This window comes from Crocuta crocuta, unplaced genomic scaffold (assembly GCF_008692635.1).
Source record: "Crocuta crocuta isolate KB4526 unplaced genomic scaffold, BGI_CrCroc_1.0 scaffold228, whole genome shotgun sequence".
Lineage (NCBI taxonomy): Eukaryota > Metazoa > Chordata > Mammalia > Carnivora > Hyaenidae > Crocuta > Crocuta crocuta.
The window spans coordinates 2,907,607-2,925,592 of record NW_027532820.1 but is presented as its reverse complement, the minus strand read 5'-3'; the positions used below and the strand labels follow the sequence as shown (position 1 = coordinate 2,925,592).

The 17,986-nt window shown below is 46.0% G+C and overlaps 2 protein-coding genes across 3 annotated transcripts in view; one reads left to right on the top strand and one right to left on the bottom strand.

Annotated features, from left to right (window-relative positions):
- ATP6V0A4 (ATPase H+ transporting V0 subunit a4) overlaps window positions 1–5,015 on the bottom strand; it is a 96,084-nt gene extending 91,069 nt beyond the window's left edge. Inside the window, exon 1 of the mRNA XM_077781085.1 lies at window positions 4,932–5,015. The gene's annotated coding sequence lies outside the window, so the exon portion shown is untranslated. The remainder of the gene's footprint in view (window positions 1–4,931) is intronic.
- An 18-nt stretch (window positions 5,016–5,033) lies between these two features.
- TMEM213 (transmembrane protein 213) lies at window positions 5,034–15,267 on the top strand. Of its 2 annotated transcripts, XM_077781088.1 has the most exons (4): window positions 5,034–5,126; window positions 9,182–9,253; window positions 9,985–10,197; window positions 14,214–15,267. In XM_077781088.1, the coding sequence occupies exons 1-3, from the start codon at window positions 5,045–5,047 to the stop codon at window positions 10,152–10,154; spliced, it is 324 nt and encodes a 107-aa protein (XP_077637214.1). In that variant the 5' UTR covers window positions 5,034–5,044; the 3' UTR covers window positions 10,155–10,197; window positions 14,214–15,267. The 2 variants fall into 2 exon arrangements, with proteins under 2 accessions (XP_077637214.1, XP_077637213.1); XM_077781087.1 differs by having other exon boundaries at window positions 9,985–15,267.
- Window positions 15,268–17,986: the final 2,719 nt, after the last annotated feature.

The following is a 17,986-nucleotide window of genomic DNA, read 5'->3' as shown; positions in this document are numbered from 1 at the left end:
AAATAAATAAAACATTAAAAAAAAAAGAATTATTCCGGGAACTGTTCAGAAATGGTTCTTTTCTTTTTTAAATCCAGGGACGCCTGGGGAGCTCAGTCAGTTAAACATCGACTTTGGCTCAGGTCATGATCTCACAGTTGGTGAGTTCAAGCGCTGTGCTGACAGCTCAGAGCCTGGAGCCTGCTTCAAATTCCATGTCTCCCTCGCCCTCTGTCCCTCCCCCACTCATGCTCTGTCTCTGTCTCTCTTAAAAATAAATAAACATTAAAAAATAAAATAAAATAATAGTAAGAGAAATGGTTCCAGATGGAGAGCTCTAGACCTTGTTCACCATGTTACTTTGACCAGCTCTATGGCATGTCAAGATTCGACTTCTGTTTTCTTAAAAGGGTACACCTCAATCTCTCCAAATTATAGACCCATAACAGAGCAGCAGTGAGTCATTAACCAGATCCTGCTCAGGTGAAGCTACATGTTTCAGTCCTGTGAGCAACCAGAGATTGGCATTATTTTGTGAAAACACATCCTGACAAAGGGCTCTGCAAGAAGGACCATGGACTTGTCTCTGGTCACAAGTTAGAATATAGCAGGCATAGTTGTGTTCAGGGCAAGATTCTCTTCAGGACAGGTTAACTGGAAATGAGAGCCCCAAGTCAAAACCAGTAGTCTCTTCTCAGAGATGGAAGGGGTGGGAAAGGAGCCTATCAGAATCACAAGGGAAGCTTCCTTAACATAAAAGAGCCTACCCGTCTGAGGCCATTCCAGGCCACAGAATGCTGGTTTTCAGTGGTTTAGCACAGGGAACACTGTGCCCCCTTCTTTGCTTTTTTAAATGCAATTGTATCAGAGAAAACAGATAGAATCAGAGGTACTAAGGGCCATGGAATCCCACCCCCACCTCCCATGGCCAGTTCCATCCCAACCACCACCATGGAGCCTAGCCACAGATATTTTTTAAAAGTATGTGTAACCAAACACCTATCTCACCTATTCAAAGAAAAAACATCTTGAGGAAGTTCCCACAGAATGTCCAGCTTTGAGCAATCAACTTCCCCATACGCTTTCCAAAGCAAACCTAATGTAAAATGTATGGGAGAGGTTGCTAGGTGAGGTAACCAGCTGCATTAAGCTATTATTATAGACCTGTTTTTCAAAAAAAAAAACCCAGTTAATAGTGGTGGCATTTATAAAAATGGTTGCTATGCAGCCCTTCCTTTGGGAATTAACGAGTTAGCAGACACCAGTCAAGCCCATCCTATTTTAGAATAATAAAATCCTTTCATCTGCTAAGAGAATGTTTATCTTTCAATTGACTCAAAAGCAGTCCCGAGTCAAACAACAGGGTGTTAGAAAGGAGAGAGAGGGGACACATTATTGTTCTTGCCCTCTCCATCCACTAGAATCCAGAATCACTTTCACTGGCATGATTTGATACGATGCTGTCAGCTTAGATCAGTGGGTGATCTAACCACTGTCACTACCACCCCAGGCGGGGCTGTTTCACATCTTTGCATGTGAAGGGTCACGTTCCACTGACATCAAACATATGAGGATGCACCCAACATCCTACATTAAATTGTATCTGTTTCAGCATTTAATATGAATCCTATAAATTTTGCTTTGGAAAAAAAATCTTTTCTTTTTGAATGCACAGTCTGCTGTTGTTCATATTCTGGCTGAGAACCTCTTTTCAGGTCCCCAACATTTTTGAGACCTTTGAAACTCTTGTTGACCCCACATACCGCTGTCATCTCTAGTGCCCATTGGATAAATCAGCCCTTGTCTATGAAGCTTAGCGTGGGGTTTACCATGAGGACAATGTCAAGGATAGTGTCTATTCCATTAAGGAATGCCCCCTCTGGGAGAACCCAGGGAAAACATGTCTCTCTAGTCTGGTATCAAGAGCAGTTGCATTCACGCAGCCGCTTTTCATCTTGTGAGCCCATGAATCACGCATGTGACCACGTTACCCTCTTCCCACTGGCCACCACAAAGCTTAGAAAACATGCGTGCCATTTTGTGTTCTCAGCTCACCCATATTTCCTACCCTAACTTTCTCTTTGCCTCATTTCTTTCCACTCATTTTAAATTTATTTTATCTAGGGGCGCCTGGGTGGCTCAGTCGGTTGAGTGTCCGACTTCGGCTCAGGTCATGATCTAGCGGTTCGTGGGTCCGAGTCCCACATCGGGCTCTGTGCTGACAGCTAGCTCAGAGCCTGGAGACTGTTTCGGGTTCTGTCTCTCTCTCTCTCTCTCTCTCTCTCTGACCCTCCCCTGTTCACTCTGTCTCTCTCTCTCCGAAATAAATAAAAAAACATTAAAATTAAAAAAAATTTTTTTTAATTTAAATAAATTTATTTTATCTGGCTTATTTAATCCTATGTAAGCTTCCATAAGCCCTTTTTAGACCAAGGCAGGATATAAATAAATTAACACATAAATAGCATTATTTTTTTCCCCTAAAACTGCCTTTGTCTCACATTTTCTAATTACAATGACCCTTCCTTCAATAGTCTGGTTAACATTTACTGAGGACTTACTACCATCAGCCGGCAGCACTGTGTGAAGCACTTCACATGGATTACTTCATTAAGTCATCAAAGCAAGTCATGAGATAGACCCTCTTCCTTTTCAGAGAACAAACCTGAGGCTTGGATGTATAAAGTAACTTGCCAGGGTCACTTGGCCAAGAAGAGCCAGGCTGGAATTCCACCCCAGGCTGGCCTCATGGCCACCCAGGGACCCCAGCTGGAAACCGTGCCATCACCCAAGATGCCACTCCCTGGGTTCCCTAAATTAGCCAACTAAATGCCTCTTGACTCTGCTCCCCTGGTCTCTATTCTTAGTCCAACTTTTTTATTTCAGCGTTCTTTTGATCTCTGGCTGGGATTTTTTTATTTTAAGTAAGCTCTACACTCAACATGGCTGAGATCAAGAGCTCCATGCTCTACCAACTGAGCCAGCCAGACACCCCATCTGGCTGGAAGTTTTGCAACAGCTTCTTAGAGGAACTTCTGACCAGGCCTGCCCTCTGTGGATCTGTCTTCCATGTTTCTGAAATATAATGGTACCCACACGTACAAGTTCCTTACAGGGTGCCCCAGTTGTGAGACAGAGTCCAGTCTGCTTCTTCTGGCATTCAAGACCACTTACAATCTGTACTTAGTCAAACCAGACACACTGTGACCCCACCCCATGCTCCCAGGATGGTAATTACTCCCCAGACAAGGGGCCTACATTCATGTCTCAGAGGCCGTGCACACGCTCTTCCCTTCTCCGGTGCCTGGTGGACTACACAGCTTTCAAGTTTCAGGTCAAAAATGCCATCTTTATTGTGAAATGTTCACTGAATCCCTTAGTCCCTAACCCTCCATGACTTTCCCATTCTTTGTAGAGACTTCCTCACCATACTTATTCATTGTGTTGTCATCATTTATTGGTCCATCTCCCTCACTGGACATGAACTTCGTGAGGACAGGGGCTGTGTTGCCTTACCCACTTCAGATCCCTCTCCCGTACCAAAGGCCCAGCACACTGCAGCTACAAAGCAACTGAATGTTCAACCAAGGGGTAGGTCTAAATTAGATTTGTGTACATCACCTGCAGATTAGCCTTCTTCAAGCACTTCTGCCCCAACTCTCAAGCGCAAGATTATAGGGCTACCACTAAAATTTGTACCTTAGGGCAAATTAGAAAACAATGCCTCCTCTGGGCTGATGTATTCCAGTAAGACACCTTTACTCTGAGCTTACACGTGGCTTACATGTCCTTCCACATAGCTTTGAATGAGCTAGACTTTATCTCTCACTCTCTTGACCCAGCCAGTTCTTGTGCAAGAAAACAGTGCATTTATCTATACACGGCAGACCTGCATGCACACAGACAATTCTCTTGCCCTTGTGTATGCTATTCCATTTATTTGAAAGGCCATCAACTCCCATCTGTGTATGCAAACTTTAATACCCAGCCCAAATGTCTTCCTCTGTGAATGCTTCCCCGATACCTCTCAGACAGATTTAACCACTCTCTCTTTTGTTATTTCCACAACTGCTGAGGATACTTATATTTGAGTCTTACCATACTGCACCAAAAATCTTTACTGCTTGGTCTCACTGCTAGACCATGAGTAGGATCAAGAGTAGGATCATGTCAGGGATCAACGAATCTCAAATGCCTAGGATGATGCCTTTCACATAAACAGTGAGTATTCAATCAATGTTATTACTTGGCTCAAAATCTTTACAAAGCACCCCCCCCCTTTTTTTTTTTTGCCTCCTGATTCTTTCAAACTCACCAGCCTGGCACTCCACTCTGCTAGCCTCTCGGCTCTCCATTCACATCCCCACCTCACCCTGCCTCTGGTCTCCTCCCCTACCTGCTCTCTAGCCACAGTGGACTCCTGAACACCCCTTACCTCTGGTCCTTTACTCCTCTGGCCCCCTGCCTCCAGTGCCCTCCTCTCCTCTTTGTCTGTCAAAATTCCATTCATCATTTAAGGCCCAATGTCAATGCCATGTTTTTCATGAAGCATCCTATCAGCAGATGTGGCTTCTTGCTGTTAAGAACCAAAGTACTTTGTCCTTCCAGAGTCATTCCTGAAACATTATTCTGTGTTTCAAAGATGGTGTGTTTGTAATTAAAGCACTGAGGGCAGGTGTTCCCAGACTTTAGCATAGTGTGGTGCGCATAGTAGGTTTCAGTAAAAACTGGACTAAATAGAAGAAGGAATCCAGTGCTCCACCTCAAACAGAAGAGGCAGCCAGCTCAACTTCAAGGAACCAGCAGAGCACAAAACTTCTCTCCCGTCCCCTTTTTTATCAGTAGGNCAACACATTTCAGCTTCCTTTCTAGAGAGGTAAGAGCAAGGAGTGACAGCTGGTTTCTTTTGCTCCACCCCTCTCTTTTCCCCCAAACACAGAGCAGAAATTCACCTCTGACAACACTGCTTTCAAGCTCCTGTGGACGTGGTGCATACAGGACCCATGGCTCGCAGCACTCGGTACTCCTCTGCGGAGACAGTGCAGACAGACGCCTTGCTCTCAGCATGAAGCACCTCACCCCTGCACCCCGGGCCACCCTGGCCCTCAGCCTGTTCTTTGCCTCCTTCCACTTGGCTTGCTTGGCAGGTAGAACTGTGAACTTTTTTCTTGGCCACACTGGGAAAGGGGAGGGAGAGGAGGGAAGGAGGGAGGGAGGAAGGGAGGGAAGGAGGGAGGAGGATTCCTTGGCTAGGGTTGGTCCTGCACAAAGGAAAGAGCAAACTGTTCTCTTTCATCTGAAAGATTAGGTAGGAGGTGGTGGGTTGGGGTGGGGGTGTCTTACGTTTACTAAGACCACGATCAAATACTCAACTCCTTAGCTAGGACAGGAGCAGCCACCTGAATTGGCCTTTACCACAAAAAGGAAAAAGCAATGTATGGACAGTCTCTCCCATCAAGGGACCAAACTGGACTAAAATGACATTTTTTGGTTGCTGTTTCTCAACAGCTCCTTCTCAGCGGCCCTGGCTATTGTGGTTTGCAATCCCCTCTTTGTACTCCTGATCCTCGCTGCCTCCCTCCCTCGATCCTGCACTTCCTCTGCAACTTTCATAAAACCTTAATGCATGTGGGGCGCCTGGGTGGCTCAGTCGGTTAAGCGTCCGACTTTCGACTTTCGCTTAGGTCATGATCTCGCGGTTCGTGGGTTCGAGCCCCGGGTCGGGCTCTGTGCTGACTGCCAGCTCAGAGCCTGGAGCCTGTTTCAGAGTCTGTGACTCCCTCTCTCTCTGACCCTCCCCTGCTCACGCTGTCTCTCTCTCTCTCTCTCCTAGAAATAAATAAAACATTTAAAACAACGACAACAACAACAACAAAAACAACCTTAACGCATGAAAGCTGCCCAAGGCTGCCTACCATTCTCCCACCTTCTCTGGCATGGGAGATGTTGATTAGTGCCCTGTCTTCTCACAGAAGCTGGAGGGGTTGAGTGGCAGCCCCCGTCTTGCTTTCTCAGGCTGGGCTCTGCATCCCATGCAGAGAGACCTCCCTCACACTCTCAAGCTCCCGGCTTTGCCCTCCAGCTTTGATCTTGCTCCACAGCTTCTGCGCTGTCCTAGGCAGATCTCCCTCTATCAAAGCCAACTCCTCAATGTCCGCCTCAGGGCGGTATCTGTCTCTCTTGACCTCGCCACCTCTTCTTTGGAGGTTCAGAGCGTGAGCTCTAGCCACTGAACCTCAACTCAACTCTGGCTTCCGCAACTTAACCGGCTGTGTGAACTTAAGCAAACTGCATAACCTTTCTGTGCCCCAGTTTTCTCATTTATACCATGGGGGTAATTGTAGCGCTTGTAATATAGGGTTGTCATAAAGACAAATGGAGACTACTGCATGTAAAGAACTTTTAACAAATTATTAGCACATGGTAAACATTACCTGACTGTTAGCCTATTTGTTTTATTTTCCAGTGCCCCTCCCCAAGTAAGACTGTTTTATTTCTTTTTTTTTTTTTTGTTTATCCTCACAGAGACTTGCTTATGACAGGCTCTCAGAAAACTTGATAAATTTATGGGGTGCCTGGGTGGCTCAGTTGGTTAAGTGTCTGACTTTGGCTCAGATCATGATCCCGCGGTTCATGGGTTCAAGTCCTGTGTCGGGCTCTGTGCTGACAGCTCAGAGCCTGGAGCCTGCTTCGAATTCTGTGTCTCCCTCTCTTTCTGCCCCTCCCTGCCTCAAGCATTTGTCTCTCTGGCTCAAAAATAAATAAGCATTAAAAATTTTTTTGATAAATTTAGCTGCACTGAACTGTTGGGTCTTACCAGCACTGTATACTTTGTAAATGACCCCAACTGGACCATTCCCTGACTGGTTGTGCTTCTGAGGGAGGAGGATGAGGCTTGAATTCTTAGAAATGAGTAACTAAGCTGTTTAGCTTGATCCATGTAAAATTACGGATACTGAACAATTTTTTGACTTATCGAAATGGCAATTTCGAATGGTTTAACCTAATACCAGCATCTGATTAACTAGGTTTTTTCCACTCACTTGCTCTAGATGCGGACCACTTCCCTTTTAGGGCAGAGGGGAGATGAAAGTCAAGGCCAAGGAAGTCATTTGGGTTAAAAGGGAAATTAAATGTTGAGGAATCAATTTCTCCAAAACAAATAAAGACTGAGCTTGAAGTCATTTAGTTGTAAATAATTTACAGTAACAATCAGATTGCATCAAGGTAATTACTATATTTTAGGCAGGACATTGGAGAGGCCTGGGTGGGTGGGTGGCATAAAATTAGTCTGAGCAGCAATTTCATGGCTTTGGCTAAACAAGAAGTTTCCTCCTGACTTGTCCTGCTACGTGACAACGAGCTCCTTTGAAGGACATGCTGACCTGGAGTCAGTGGGGCCTTGAAAGTTTCCAAGCCACATTTTTTGTTTCAAGGAAGCAGAACAGCAATATAATTTCCAGAAAAAGTCTTTAAAATTGATCTCTTGGTTTTCATCTACCTAATAAATAAAAATTGATTTATCTAATAAAAATCTAATAAAAATTTTTTTGATGATGAAAGTTGCTGGGGAATCCCAACTGGGAGGGGTCAGCAGCACAGGCAGTGAAAGAATTCACCCAAGGCAGGACACAGGAGATTTTATAAGGGAGTTTTATAAGGGAGCAGCCGGCTGGACAGCAAAGGAGAGACTGTGTGCACAGGGCAGTGGTGAGCGGCTGTAGTTACAGGTAGTTACAGAGCAGAACAAGGGAGTGTGGGAATGTATGGAATTTTTTCTCATTTTTGGTAATCTTAGGAACTGTGCCTGGTTATAACTGGTCAGTTAGGCCCTACGGCTATTTCAACGTGGGTCACTTGATGAGCCTGTTTGCATTCAGCTCTGTGGTTCACCGTGGGCCCTTTTGTCTTCCTCAAGTTCCCAGTGCTCAAACCCATTGCCTAAAAGTGGCCTCTACAGAAATGTTCCAAATCCATGCTGTGCTTCCAGTATGGAAGCATGCTGGAATGTGGTGATCCATTGTGGTAACTGAGCACTTGAAATGTGGCTAATATGACCAGGAAGTTGAATTCTCCATAGCCACAAGTAGCTGCCATATTGGACAAAGTGGACTTAGATCATCCATCTGCTCATTCTCAGTAGGACAGGGAACATGGACAATGGCTTTTCTTGCTTGAGATCTTTATGCTCATCTCCACAGCCCCACCTCACCCCCAAACTGATAGGACTTTGAGAATTCCTGCTAGACTTCTTTTTACCGTTGTGCTCCTTACTTATTGAACAAGAGCCAATTCTAATGGCTGCATATTCTAGCAACCTCTGGACTTGTTTGTACAGGGTTTCATTTGTTTGATAACCATCTGCCTGAGTAATACCAACATAATCATCGGAAGTACAGAATCAAAGTCAGATTTCAACATCTATTTGTTCAAGTTTTTAAAGGGAATTGAATTATGGAAAGACATTCTAGATTTTTAAGTGATTGCTTTAAGTGATATATTAGAAAACCATTTATGGACATAGCTATTTGCATAGAAAACAGCTAAAATAGAGTGTTTGGAAAGCTGTATACAACAGGCCCTTAGCCCCTGAAGAGATAATATATGAAGGAGATGAGGTATGAAGGAATGAGTCAATGAGATATGCAGATCAAGCATCTCTGAATGATAGCAGTGAAAGGAAAGGGGGAGTGTATTCATTTACTGTCATAACAATGTACCACAGACTGGGTGGCTTCTACAACAGAAGTGTATTCTCCAATAGTTCTGAAGACTTCGGGTGTCACCAGGTTTGTTTTCTCCTGAGTCCCCTCTCTTTGGTTTGCAGATGACCATCTTCCGTGACCTCACCTGGTCTTTTCACTGTGCAGGTGCCTCCCTCGTGTGTCTTCCTCTTCCCCCAAGGACACCAGTCATGCTGGATGAGGACCCTCCCATACGACTTCATTTAACCTTGACTGCCTCTCTAAAGGCCCTTTCTCCAAATAACAGTCACTCCTGTGGGTTAGGACTTCACAGTGAACCTTGTCGGGGAGGAGATAGTTCAGTCCATAATAGAGAGTTAGCTTTGTTGCATGAAGTCTTAACAATAGTCTATAACAATCTCATAGTATCACTACTGAGTCACAAAACAGATTTCAAACTCTATACCTCGGAATGGCTGTTCCTACTGCCTGAGACCGTCTTCAATCTTTTCTTCCAGAAGCAAGGAACAGCATCAACTCAACCTTGACCACTCACCACCCAGACCCCGGAACCCTGGAGCAGTGTCCCAGTAAGCTTCTTCTGGCAACTGCCACAAGCCCAGAGCTGGCCCTGCATATGGGAGGGAATCTTAAGCCTCCTTGCTTTCTGTTTATCGGTGTCCACTGGCTGAGTGCCTGCCTGGCCGTCCTGGGCACTGGTGTGGTTTGTTCATGGCCTCCAGAACTGCTTGCATAGCACATCTAAAAAGCTATCTTAGCCTTGGCCCGGAGCTTTGTTTTGTACCCTTTGCATATTTCTGTGCATCCTTGACTTGAATATTCCCAATGGCGAGGAGGCCAGTATTTCATAAAGCAGCAACTGCTGTGATACATGTCCAATTACTAGAAAGTTTTGCTCTATTCTACGTCTGGCTCCCTTTATGCTGCCCTCACTGAATGATCAAATGCATTTACTTATGGGCACTTATGAAAGACGGTAATGGGCAATAATATGTAGAGGTTAAGTACATGGCTTTGGACTCCTACAGACTTGGGTTGGAGCTCTTGTTCTGCCATCTAGTGACATTGGGTGAGTTACAGCCTCAGCTTGTTCATGGAGAATGGAAACAGTCACTGGACCTATCAGTGTGTCAGGAATAAATAAGGGAACATGTGTGAAGCACGTAGCATTAGTGCACGCATGTGCTTTGGAAATGTTAGCTGCTGTATTCTTCCTTGTTTGTTCTTATGGACATTGGGGAAGGAGTTGGGCGGGCTGGTGTGATGCACCCTGTTGTTCTTGATCTCCCTTCCCCACCAGACGTGGACTTCTGTCCTCAGGCAGCCCGGTGCTGCCACGCTGGAGTGGATGAATATGGCTGGATTGCAGCCGCGGTTGGCTGGAGTCTGTGGTTCCTCACTCTCATCCTGCTCTGTGTGGATAAACTGATGAAGCTCACTCCAGAAGAGCCCAAGGATTTGCAAGCATGAAGCTTAGAGCCGTAGCCCCGAGAATGTCCGTCGCCACCAAACTGTGGGTAACAGCAGGAGGGGAATGCTGATGTGATTTCTGCCATGCTACAGTCACTTGTCACCTTTGTGTTTCAGTTGCTTTTAAAAAAGAAGGAAGATGGATAGGGGGATCCAAGTAAGGAAGGCCAGTGCCGTCTCACACCTAAATTCACAAGGCAGTCGTGCCTTCTAAGCGCTGACAATCTCCTTTCTCAATCTGTGGGGACTGCTTCTCTTTTCACCATTGCTTCCTTCTGGAAGCACAAGAAGCACGTGACCTGGCCTCTCGTCCATGCATCTGGAACTAAAGTCAGAGCCTTCTCACCAAAAAGGTCTTTGTCTTCCATCCCTCACTTCAGTCAAGGGCGTCACCATCGCAGTTCAAAATGGAAGGATCGCCAATGACCCACCCTCTGTCCTCACCCCCATGTGCATTGCTTCTCCAGCTCTTGTTCTTTCTTCAATGTTATCTGCTGGGGCCACCCCACCCCATTCTCCCCACTGGCACCCCGGTTCTGGCCTTCCCACATCGCTCCTACATTGTCTCAGGCACATTCCATTTATTTCTCACTGCCGGCAGGAACTTCCTCCCCACCGGCCACTCCCCAGGGCAGCTGTGAGCATGACCTTCAGTCATGTCCAACCCAGAACCTCAGGCTGGCCCTCAGCTCTTCGTGGGAGTCCGACCACCTTCCCAGGTCTGTCTCCCCGCACATCCCGCACCAGGGCTCCAATGGCCCAGTCCTCATTCCCCATCTTCCACTTCTCTAATGCCAGGGGCTGCCTTCCAACTCCACCTCCAGATTGGAGGCCATCCCTCAAAGTCCAACCGAATGTCTGCTCTCCCTGCAGGGACCTGGAGCTGGTGCTCTTTGGGGCACATCTGCTCTGCCCTGAAGTGTAGCCCCCATGAATATACAGTCTATTTCCTCTCGCTCCTGGGGACAGAAAGCTATTCGTAACATTTGTCCGATAAATGAATGAGTCCTGGCCCTAGATAAACTTATGATTATCACTCTGCATACAGCACTTTCATTTTTCTATAAGTGGTTGAAATAACCAGACTCCAAAAAAGCCAATAGGTTTGGTTTCTGTTCCTCCAGCACTAGGAGGCTGCTGGTCATCGTGAACATTTCCGTGGGGTCAGGAGGAGAGGGGGGTGGGTTCACCGGAAGGAAGACAGGACAAATGGACTCTTTGGGAGACAATTTCTGTCCTTTGTGAGGGAACATGTATTTAGATTGGACAGACCAAATAATGATAATACAGAAAAGGGAGAGGCCTCTGAAGCAGGAAGAAGCATTTCCTAGAGGCGGCAGGTGATTCAAAGCTGCCTACTTGCTCTTTTAGAAAATCTCAATACAGGGGGCGCCTGGATGGCTCCATGGGTTAAGTGTCTTACTCTTGATTTCGGCTCAGGTCATGATCTCATGGTTGATGAATTCGAGCCGTGCATCAGACTCTCTGCTGTCAGCACACAGCCTGTTTCCGATCCTCTGTTGCCCTCTCTCTCCGCCCCTCCCCTGACTTGTGCTCTCTCTCAAAAATAAACAGTTAAAAAAAGAAAATCTCAATACATTTCCCTGACAATGGGCACTGAAGGAATTGCCTGGCTCAGGCTGCTCTTTTCTCAAGAGCCAGGTCGTTTCAGAATCTCAGTTGTTTAATCAATAAAATGGGTGGATTTACTGTTCCTACATGTTAAGTAGTCACGTGAAGAGAAGTGTCTGTGTGATGCGATGGTATGAACATACACGAGCATGCTCCACTTCTTTAGACAATGGAGGGAAGGGTTTCCACAATCTGTGATAGTTGAATTCCTTAGAGATGGAAAAAATCAGTAAGTCCCCCAAATCTGCAAGCATTTTTGAAGTAAAACAGTGTGACTTCGTGGAGAGAGCACTGACTCCGTAAAGCAATAGAAAGAAGGGAAATTAAGATTGACTTGTAGACAGTGTGAACAGACGTGAGTCACTTTATCTTACAGTGTCAGGTTTTTTCTATTCTTTTTAAATGTTTGTTTATTTTTGACAGAAAGACAGAGAGTGGAGGAGAGGCAGAGAGAGAGGGAGAGAGAGAATCCCAAGCAGTCTCTGTGCTGTCAACACAGAGCTAGATGTGGGGCTCGAACTCATGAACCATGAGATCACAACCCAAGCGGTATCAAGAGTTGGACGCTCAACCAACTGAGCCACTCAGGGGCCCCCAGAGTGTCAGTTGTCTAAGTGGAAAATGCAGGAACTGGACATCAGTGGTTACAAACTCAGTGAAAAAGCCTGGAGGGCTGCATGGAAGGAGGTGGGCATAAGGCCTGTCCCTGAAACCAGAGCAGGTAGCTCTTACCCCATCTATATCAGACCTCCACAGTAAGATTTCAGTTGCTGCTTTAAGAGGCAGAAAGCGAGAACACCGGTCGGTGCCTGACATCCCCTTCCAGTCTGGACAACGTGTAAGTTCTTAGACTACATTCAAGTGAATTCAAGTGAATGTGGCTGCCACATTCAGAGTTAGGCGTGGTGTGAATCAATTGCCCTTCTTTCATCTGTACAAGAGGAAAGACAGACCAAATGCAAATAATCACTGTTCTTTTTGAGACTAGAAACACAGTCATATAAATTGGTGGTTATGCTTTCCAGATGCTTTATCTCAGATCTTCCCTCAGCATGGAATGTCTTTATTCTATCAAAGCAAAGATTTGTCAATAAATTAAAAAGGAAAATCTGGAGGGGAGAAACTGAGTATCCCCTTACAGGGATCTAAGAACTCCCTGCTATAAAGCAGCAGGGCCTGCCTAGCGGTAAATGTGCTGTTCGTTTAAGACTTTTGCTTTTAGTAAATGATGTCGCCCTCCGCGTCTGTCACAGGCTGTGTGATACAAAGCCCACTCTCCTCGAGGCATTTTTTTGTACCAAAGGGTAAGGCGTAGAAATAGAACGTTAACCATTAAGGTGTGGCACAATTATCTGACTTTTAAAAAATCATCATTTAAAAATCTATTCCTTTTTATATGTATGATACCCAAAGACAAATAAATCAAATATATAACTTTTTATTCAAAATAAAATGTGGTATCATGCATGCAACAATCATCAACAAGCCTTAGGCTAGCTTGGGCCTCTTTTCCAAAATAATATATGTAAACTCACTTTTACACTTAGAGAAATAATAATCTACAAATGTTTTTTATTTTTTTTAAGTTTTTTTTTAAGTTTATTTATTTGTGAGAGATAGAGACAGCATGAGTTGGGGAGGGGCAGAGAGAGAGGGAGATATAGAATCTGAAACAGGCTCTAGACTCCGAGTTGTCAGCACAGAGCCCGACATGGGGCTTGAACTCACGAACTGTGAGATCATGACCCGACCCAAAGTCGGACGCTTAACCAACTGAGCCATCCAGGTGCCCCTAAGTTTATTTATTTTGAGAGAGACTGAGCATGAGTGGGGTAAGAGCAGAGAGGGGGAGAGAGAGAATCCTAAGCAGGCTCTGCACTGTCAGCACAGAGCCCAATGCAGGGCTTGAACTCAGAAACTGCAAGATCATGACCCGAGCAGCAAGATCATGACCCGAGTTGGACATTTAACTGACTGAGCCACCCAGGCACCCCTAGAAATGTTTTTGATGAAAAGCAGCTTTCTCTGTATGTACCTGGCATCTTTTCTGAGATCATGTACACATAATATGCTGTGACGACATAGGTCTTCCTTGGCCTGTGGGAGGAGTGCCTTGGAGACAACTTCTACCTGGCATCTCCAGCGCATCCTCCATACTTCCTTCCAGAGTAATCTTTCTCTCAAATACATAAATAACTCATCAAGGCACTCCTCTGCCTGAAATCCTCCTGTGACTCCCCACAGCTGACAGAGCAAAATCCATACTTTTAGGATGACCCCTAAGCCCTTCTTGTAATTGGATCCCCAGGTGTTTCTCTAGCTTCAAGTCTTCCACATCCTTCGTGCAAACCCAGTTCTGAATTATTTCAGTGCCTAAACATGCCAGGCCCTTTCTATCCTCACCGTCTTTGTTCTTGCTGTTCACAGGGCCTGGAACACACCCTTCCCAAGAAGTAGACTTCTCGTGAACCAAGAGAAGCTTACACTTCAGGCCACCTTACCTGCCTGCTCCCCCACCCCAGCCCACTACTTAATTTTGTATTCCTGATTTTGTATTTTTTTAAAGAGGGTCTTTTAATTCTATACGTGTTAGGCCCCAAAAACCTCAACTGTGCCCTTCCCCTCCACGCTCCCCCTTCTGATAGGATTCATTTCATTTACTGGCATTGCTCGTTCCGGTCCAGCTGGCCCCTCACCCCTGGCTGGACGGACACACACGTGCACACGCCTCCTGTGCTCACCTTCAGGGCAGCACTGTGACAAAGACTCCTTGACCAAACTCCAGCCAGGCTCCTCTGAGCCCTCTTCGCAAATAGGCCTCAACCTTGGCCTATAAAAACTACACACTCTCAACCCAAATGAGGTTGTCCACCTTCTCCCCACATACTCAGAGACTTAAACACTAACAGATTCTAACAGCTCAAGGCCACGTCCCTAGGATGACCCAACCCCTCCCCCACCAATGCTTGCCTGAGAAAGCTCAAGACTGACAAAAGAATTAACCATTTGTTCTGACAGTAGGCACCTGACCAGCGTTTCTTAGAGCATTTACTAAAAGGGGCTCACAACTGTGAATTCTTCCTCTGTCCCTTTGAGATGTATGTATCTATTTCTACATCTACGTATCTGTCTGTCTATCCATCCATCTATCTATCTGCTACAACCAGGACATGAAAGCTATCCTTTACAATGTAACCATCACAAAGGACAGGCCTCTGTCTCCCAGTTTCTGGGAGGACAGGATCCTAACTTTGACGACCGACAGCGGGCAGACACAGCTGGCCTCATCAACAGTTACGCTGACCAACTCTTTGTAATTTCTCACCTCGCCAACTCTACTGAGCCCCGCCTCACCCCACCCCCCTGCCCCCTCATTCCCTGTAACACACCCAATCACTTCTGTATAATTGTGGTTGAGTTCATGCTATATCTACTTCCCTACTGTAATAGTATATTACAATTAAAATCTGTCCTTCACCTCCTCAGTGTCTGGCTTTTTTAAAATCTTTGACAACTGAGCGGGTTGGACTATACTATCTACCTGCTTGTCTTTCTCACTGGTCCCTCTGAAGGCAGGGACTGGGTCTGTAGCCTCTGATGCCTTCCATCTACCCAAGGCCTACGTGTGCAGCACACATTTAGCAAACATTTGATGATTTATGAATCAGAGGAGACCCAAGAACGTGGCCTGTGCAAACAACCCCAGTAAAGCCGTACAGAGGAGGAGGCTCTTGGGAAAACTTGGGGTCTCAAGACTGGAAAACCTTTAAATTACTGTTTCCATAAGTTTACAATAATATATACTTAAGTCATTTGCAGAAATGGGGAACTGGCAGGTCTATCCAACATGTGAATTCAGTGACAAATGGACAAGGGGCCAGATCATATATAAAAATAGAACTCTGACTCACAATCTGCAGCAATCAGTCCAGGAAGCCATCCCACAACCTGTCTAGGAAGTCAACTAGTGTAGGAAGTCAAGCTACTATCTGCAGCACCCAGGCTAGGAAGCCAACCTCCAGAGCAATTGGCCCAAACATCCAGGATTTGGTTAATAACAGCTTCAGTGATTTAATTTTCAACCCCATTTCCAACTTAGGACCATCCAGGGAAAGCTAAATGTGCACCTTTAACCAAGCACACAGGATACCCCACTCCTCGTAAGGGCCCACCTACGCCTGACCCATGGCAACAGCCTACAATCAGGGCACGTGGAAGATCCAGAGCCTCCCCCCTTTTCACAATAAAGCTCTCCCCCTCCCCTGCCTCCCCACGAGCATCTGCCAAAGGTAAGTGATGGTGACTGACTCCCTTACTAGAGCAAGCTCCGAATGAATACCTTTGGCTTCTCATGTGAATGGTCCTCATTTATTTCCATAGTGACTCTTTGTTGAACTCTTTGTTGAAAAATGTGTCCTATTCTTTGTACCTTCAAGGAGATGTCTTTACTTGAGAGATTCTTGTTACTGGGAGGGAGAGAGTATTATAGGCTGAACTGCATCCCCTGAGGATCCTTATGTTGAAGCCCCCAGTACCTCAGAATGTGATCTTATTCAGAAACCAGGTCGTTGCTGGTATAATTACTTGAGATGAGGTCACACTAGAATAGGGTGGGCCCCAATCCAGTGTGTTTTTATATAAAAGGGAGATTCAGACACAGACCTGCACAAAGGGAGAATGGCACGTGCTGAAGGCAGAGATCGGGGTGACGTGTCCACAAGACAAGGAATCCCAAAGATCACCAGCAAACCACCAGACCAAGGCAAGGCCTGGAACACATTCTCCCATTTGGCCTTCAGAAAGAGCCAGCCCTGCCGACATGTTGATCTCCGGCCTCCAGCCTCTGTCTCCCTCTGAAGAGTGAGACAACACATCGCTTATGGTCTCTGCCACCCAGTTTGTGGTCCTTTGTTATAGCAACCGAAGCAAACTAATACAGAGCATGAGTTTTTGAAGAGTAGTTTCCACTTGAAACCAAGTGCAGCCTTGTGCTCAAAGGCTTGCAAAGTACAGACCACAGAAATGTAAGCAAGTAGATAAATAGGCAAGATGCAGTACCCAGGGAGCTTCAAGCCATGGGAGTGTGCGGTGATTCACCTCTACCACAGGATGTCCAGATGGCCTTCCTGCCCCTCCCTGTGCCCCATCATGGTTCTCCTCCCCAGTACCACACAAGAACAGGTCAAAACAGTGGAAACTCTCCTTGGGAGATGCTACTTGAGGTGATGGATGCCAGTCCGAGGGTCACACACATCCTGTGTACCCCACAAAGTCATCATTCCAAGCAGACTTAGCTATGTAAGAACTGGGGGCAGCAGTGGGTGGAGAATGTACCATTTCAGGCTGCTTGTACAAGCCCTGGGGCAGCAGGAAGTCTCCTTCTGGTAAATTCCTCTAATCAGCCTTCACTGTACACACAGCTGTGCACACACTTGCAGAGGGCAGCACATACTTGCAGAGCGCATGTGCACGCCCACACCTTGTCCCAGCCCTGCTCTGGGGGCTCTGAGCTTGCTTCCCTCACCTACCTGTCCCTTGACACTGGTGAGCCAGAGTGCCTTGCCTGATTCTAGGTGGCAGCGTGGGAGGAACATGGAGTGTTCGGGAAGCCAGCACAGGGCGTCCTGGGGTCCAGGGTGCACATGAAGAGGAGAGTGATTGAAGGCATGAAGGCTGCTGCCATTGGCATCTGGAAAGCCCTTCTAGGTAGCTCTTGTTTATATGCACTTATACAGCTTTTCTTGAGGAATGGGCACCTTTTTTAATTTGTAGAGAGGTGTCCTAGGGGCCACCAAAACCTAAGGGGCGGGGGGAATGATAAGATGCAACATCTGGCTTCAATTACAGGTTTTTTTGGTACAAATTTCCCATATTTTATACTGTTTTAAGCAATATATGAAGTACAGAAAATAATTATACTTTGAAGATACTCAGATCAAATATTCTTTTAAAAACTAATTTATAGGGGTGCGTGGGTGGCTCTGTCAGTTAAGCTGACAACTTCAGCTCAGGTCATGATCTCACGGTTTGTGGGTTCAAGCCCCTCATCGGGCTCTGTGCTGACAGCTCAGAGCCTGGACCCCGCTTCGGATTCTGTGTCTCCCTCTCTCCGTGCTCCTCCCCAACTCCTGCTCTGTCACTCTCTTTCAAAATTAAATAAGCATTAAAAAATTTTTTTGAAAACTGATTGATAAGCTACC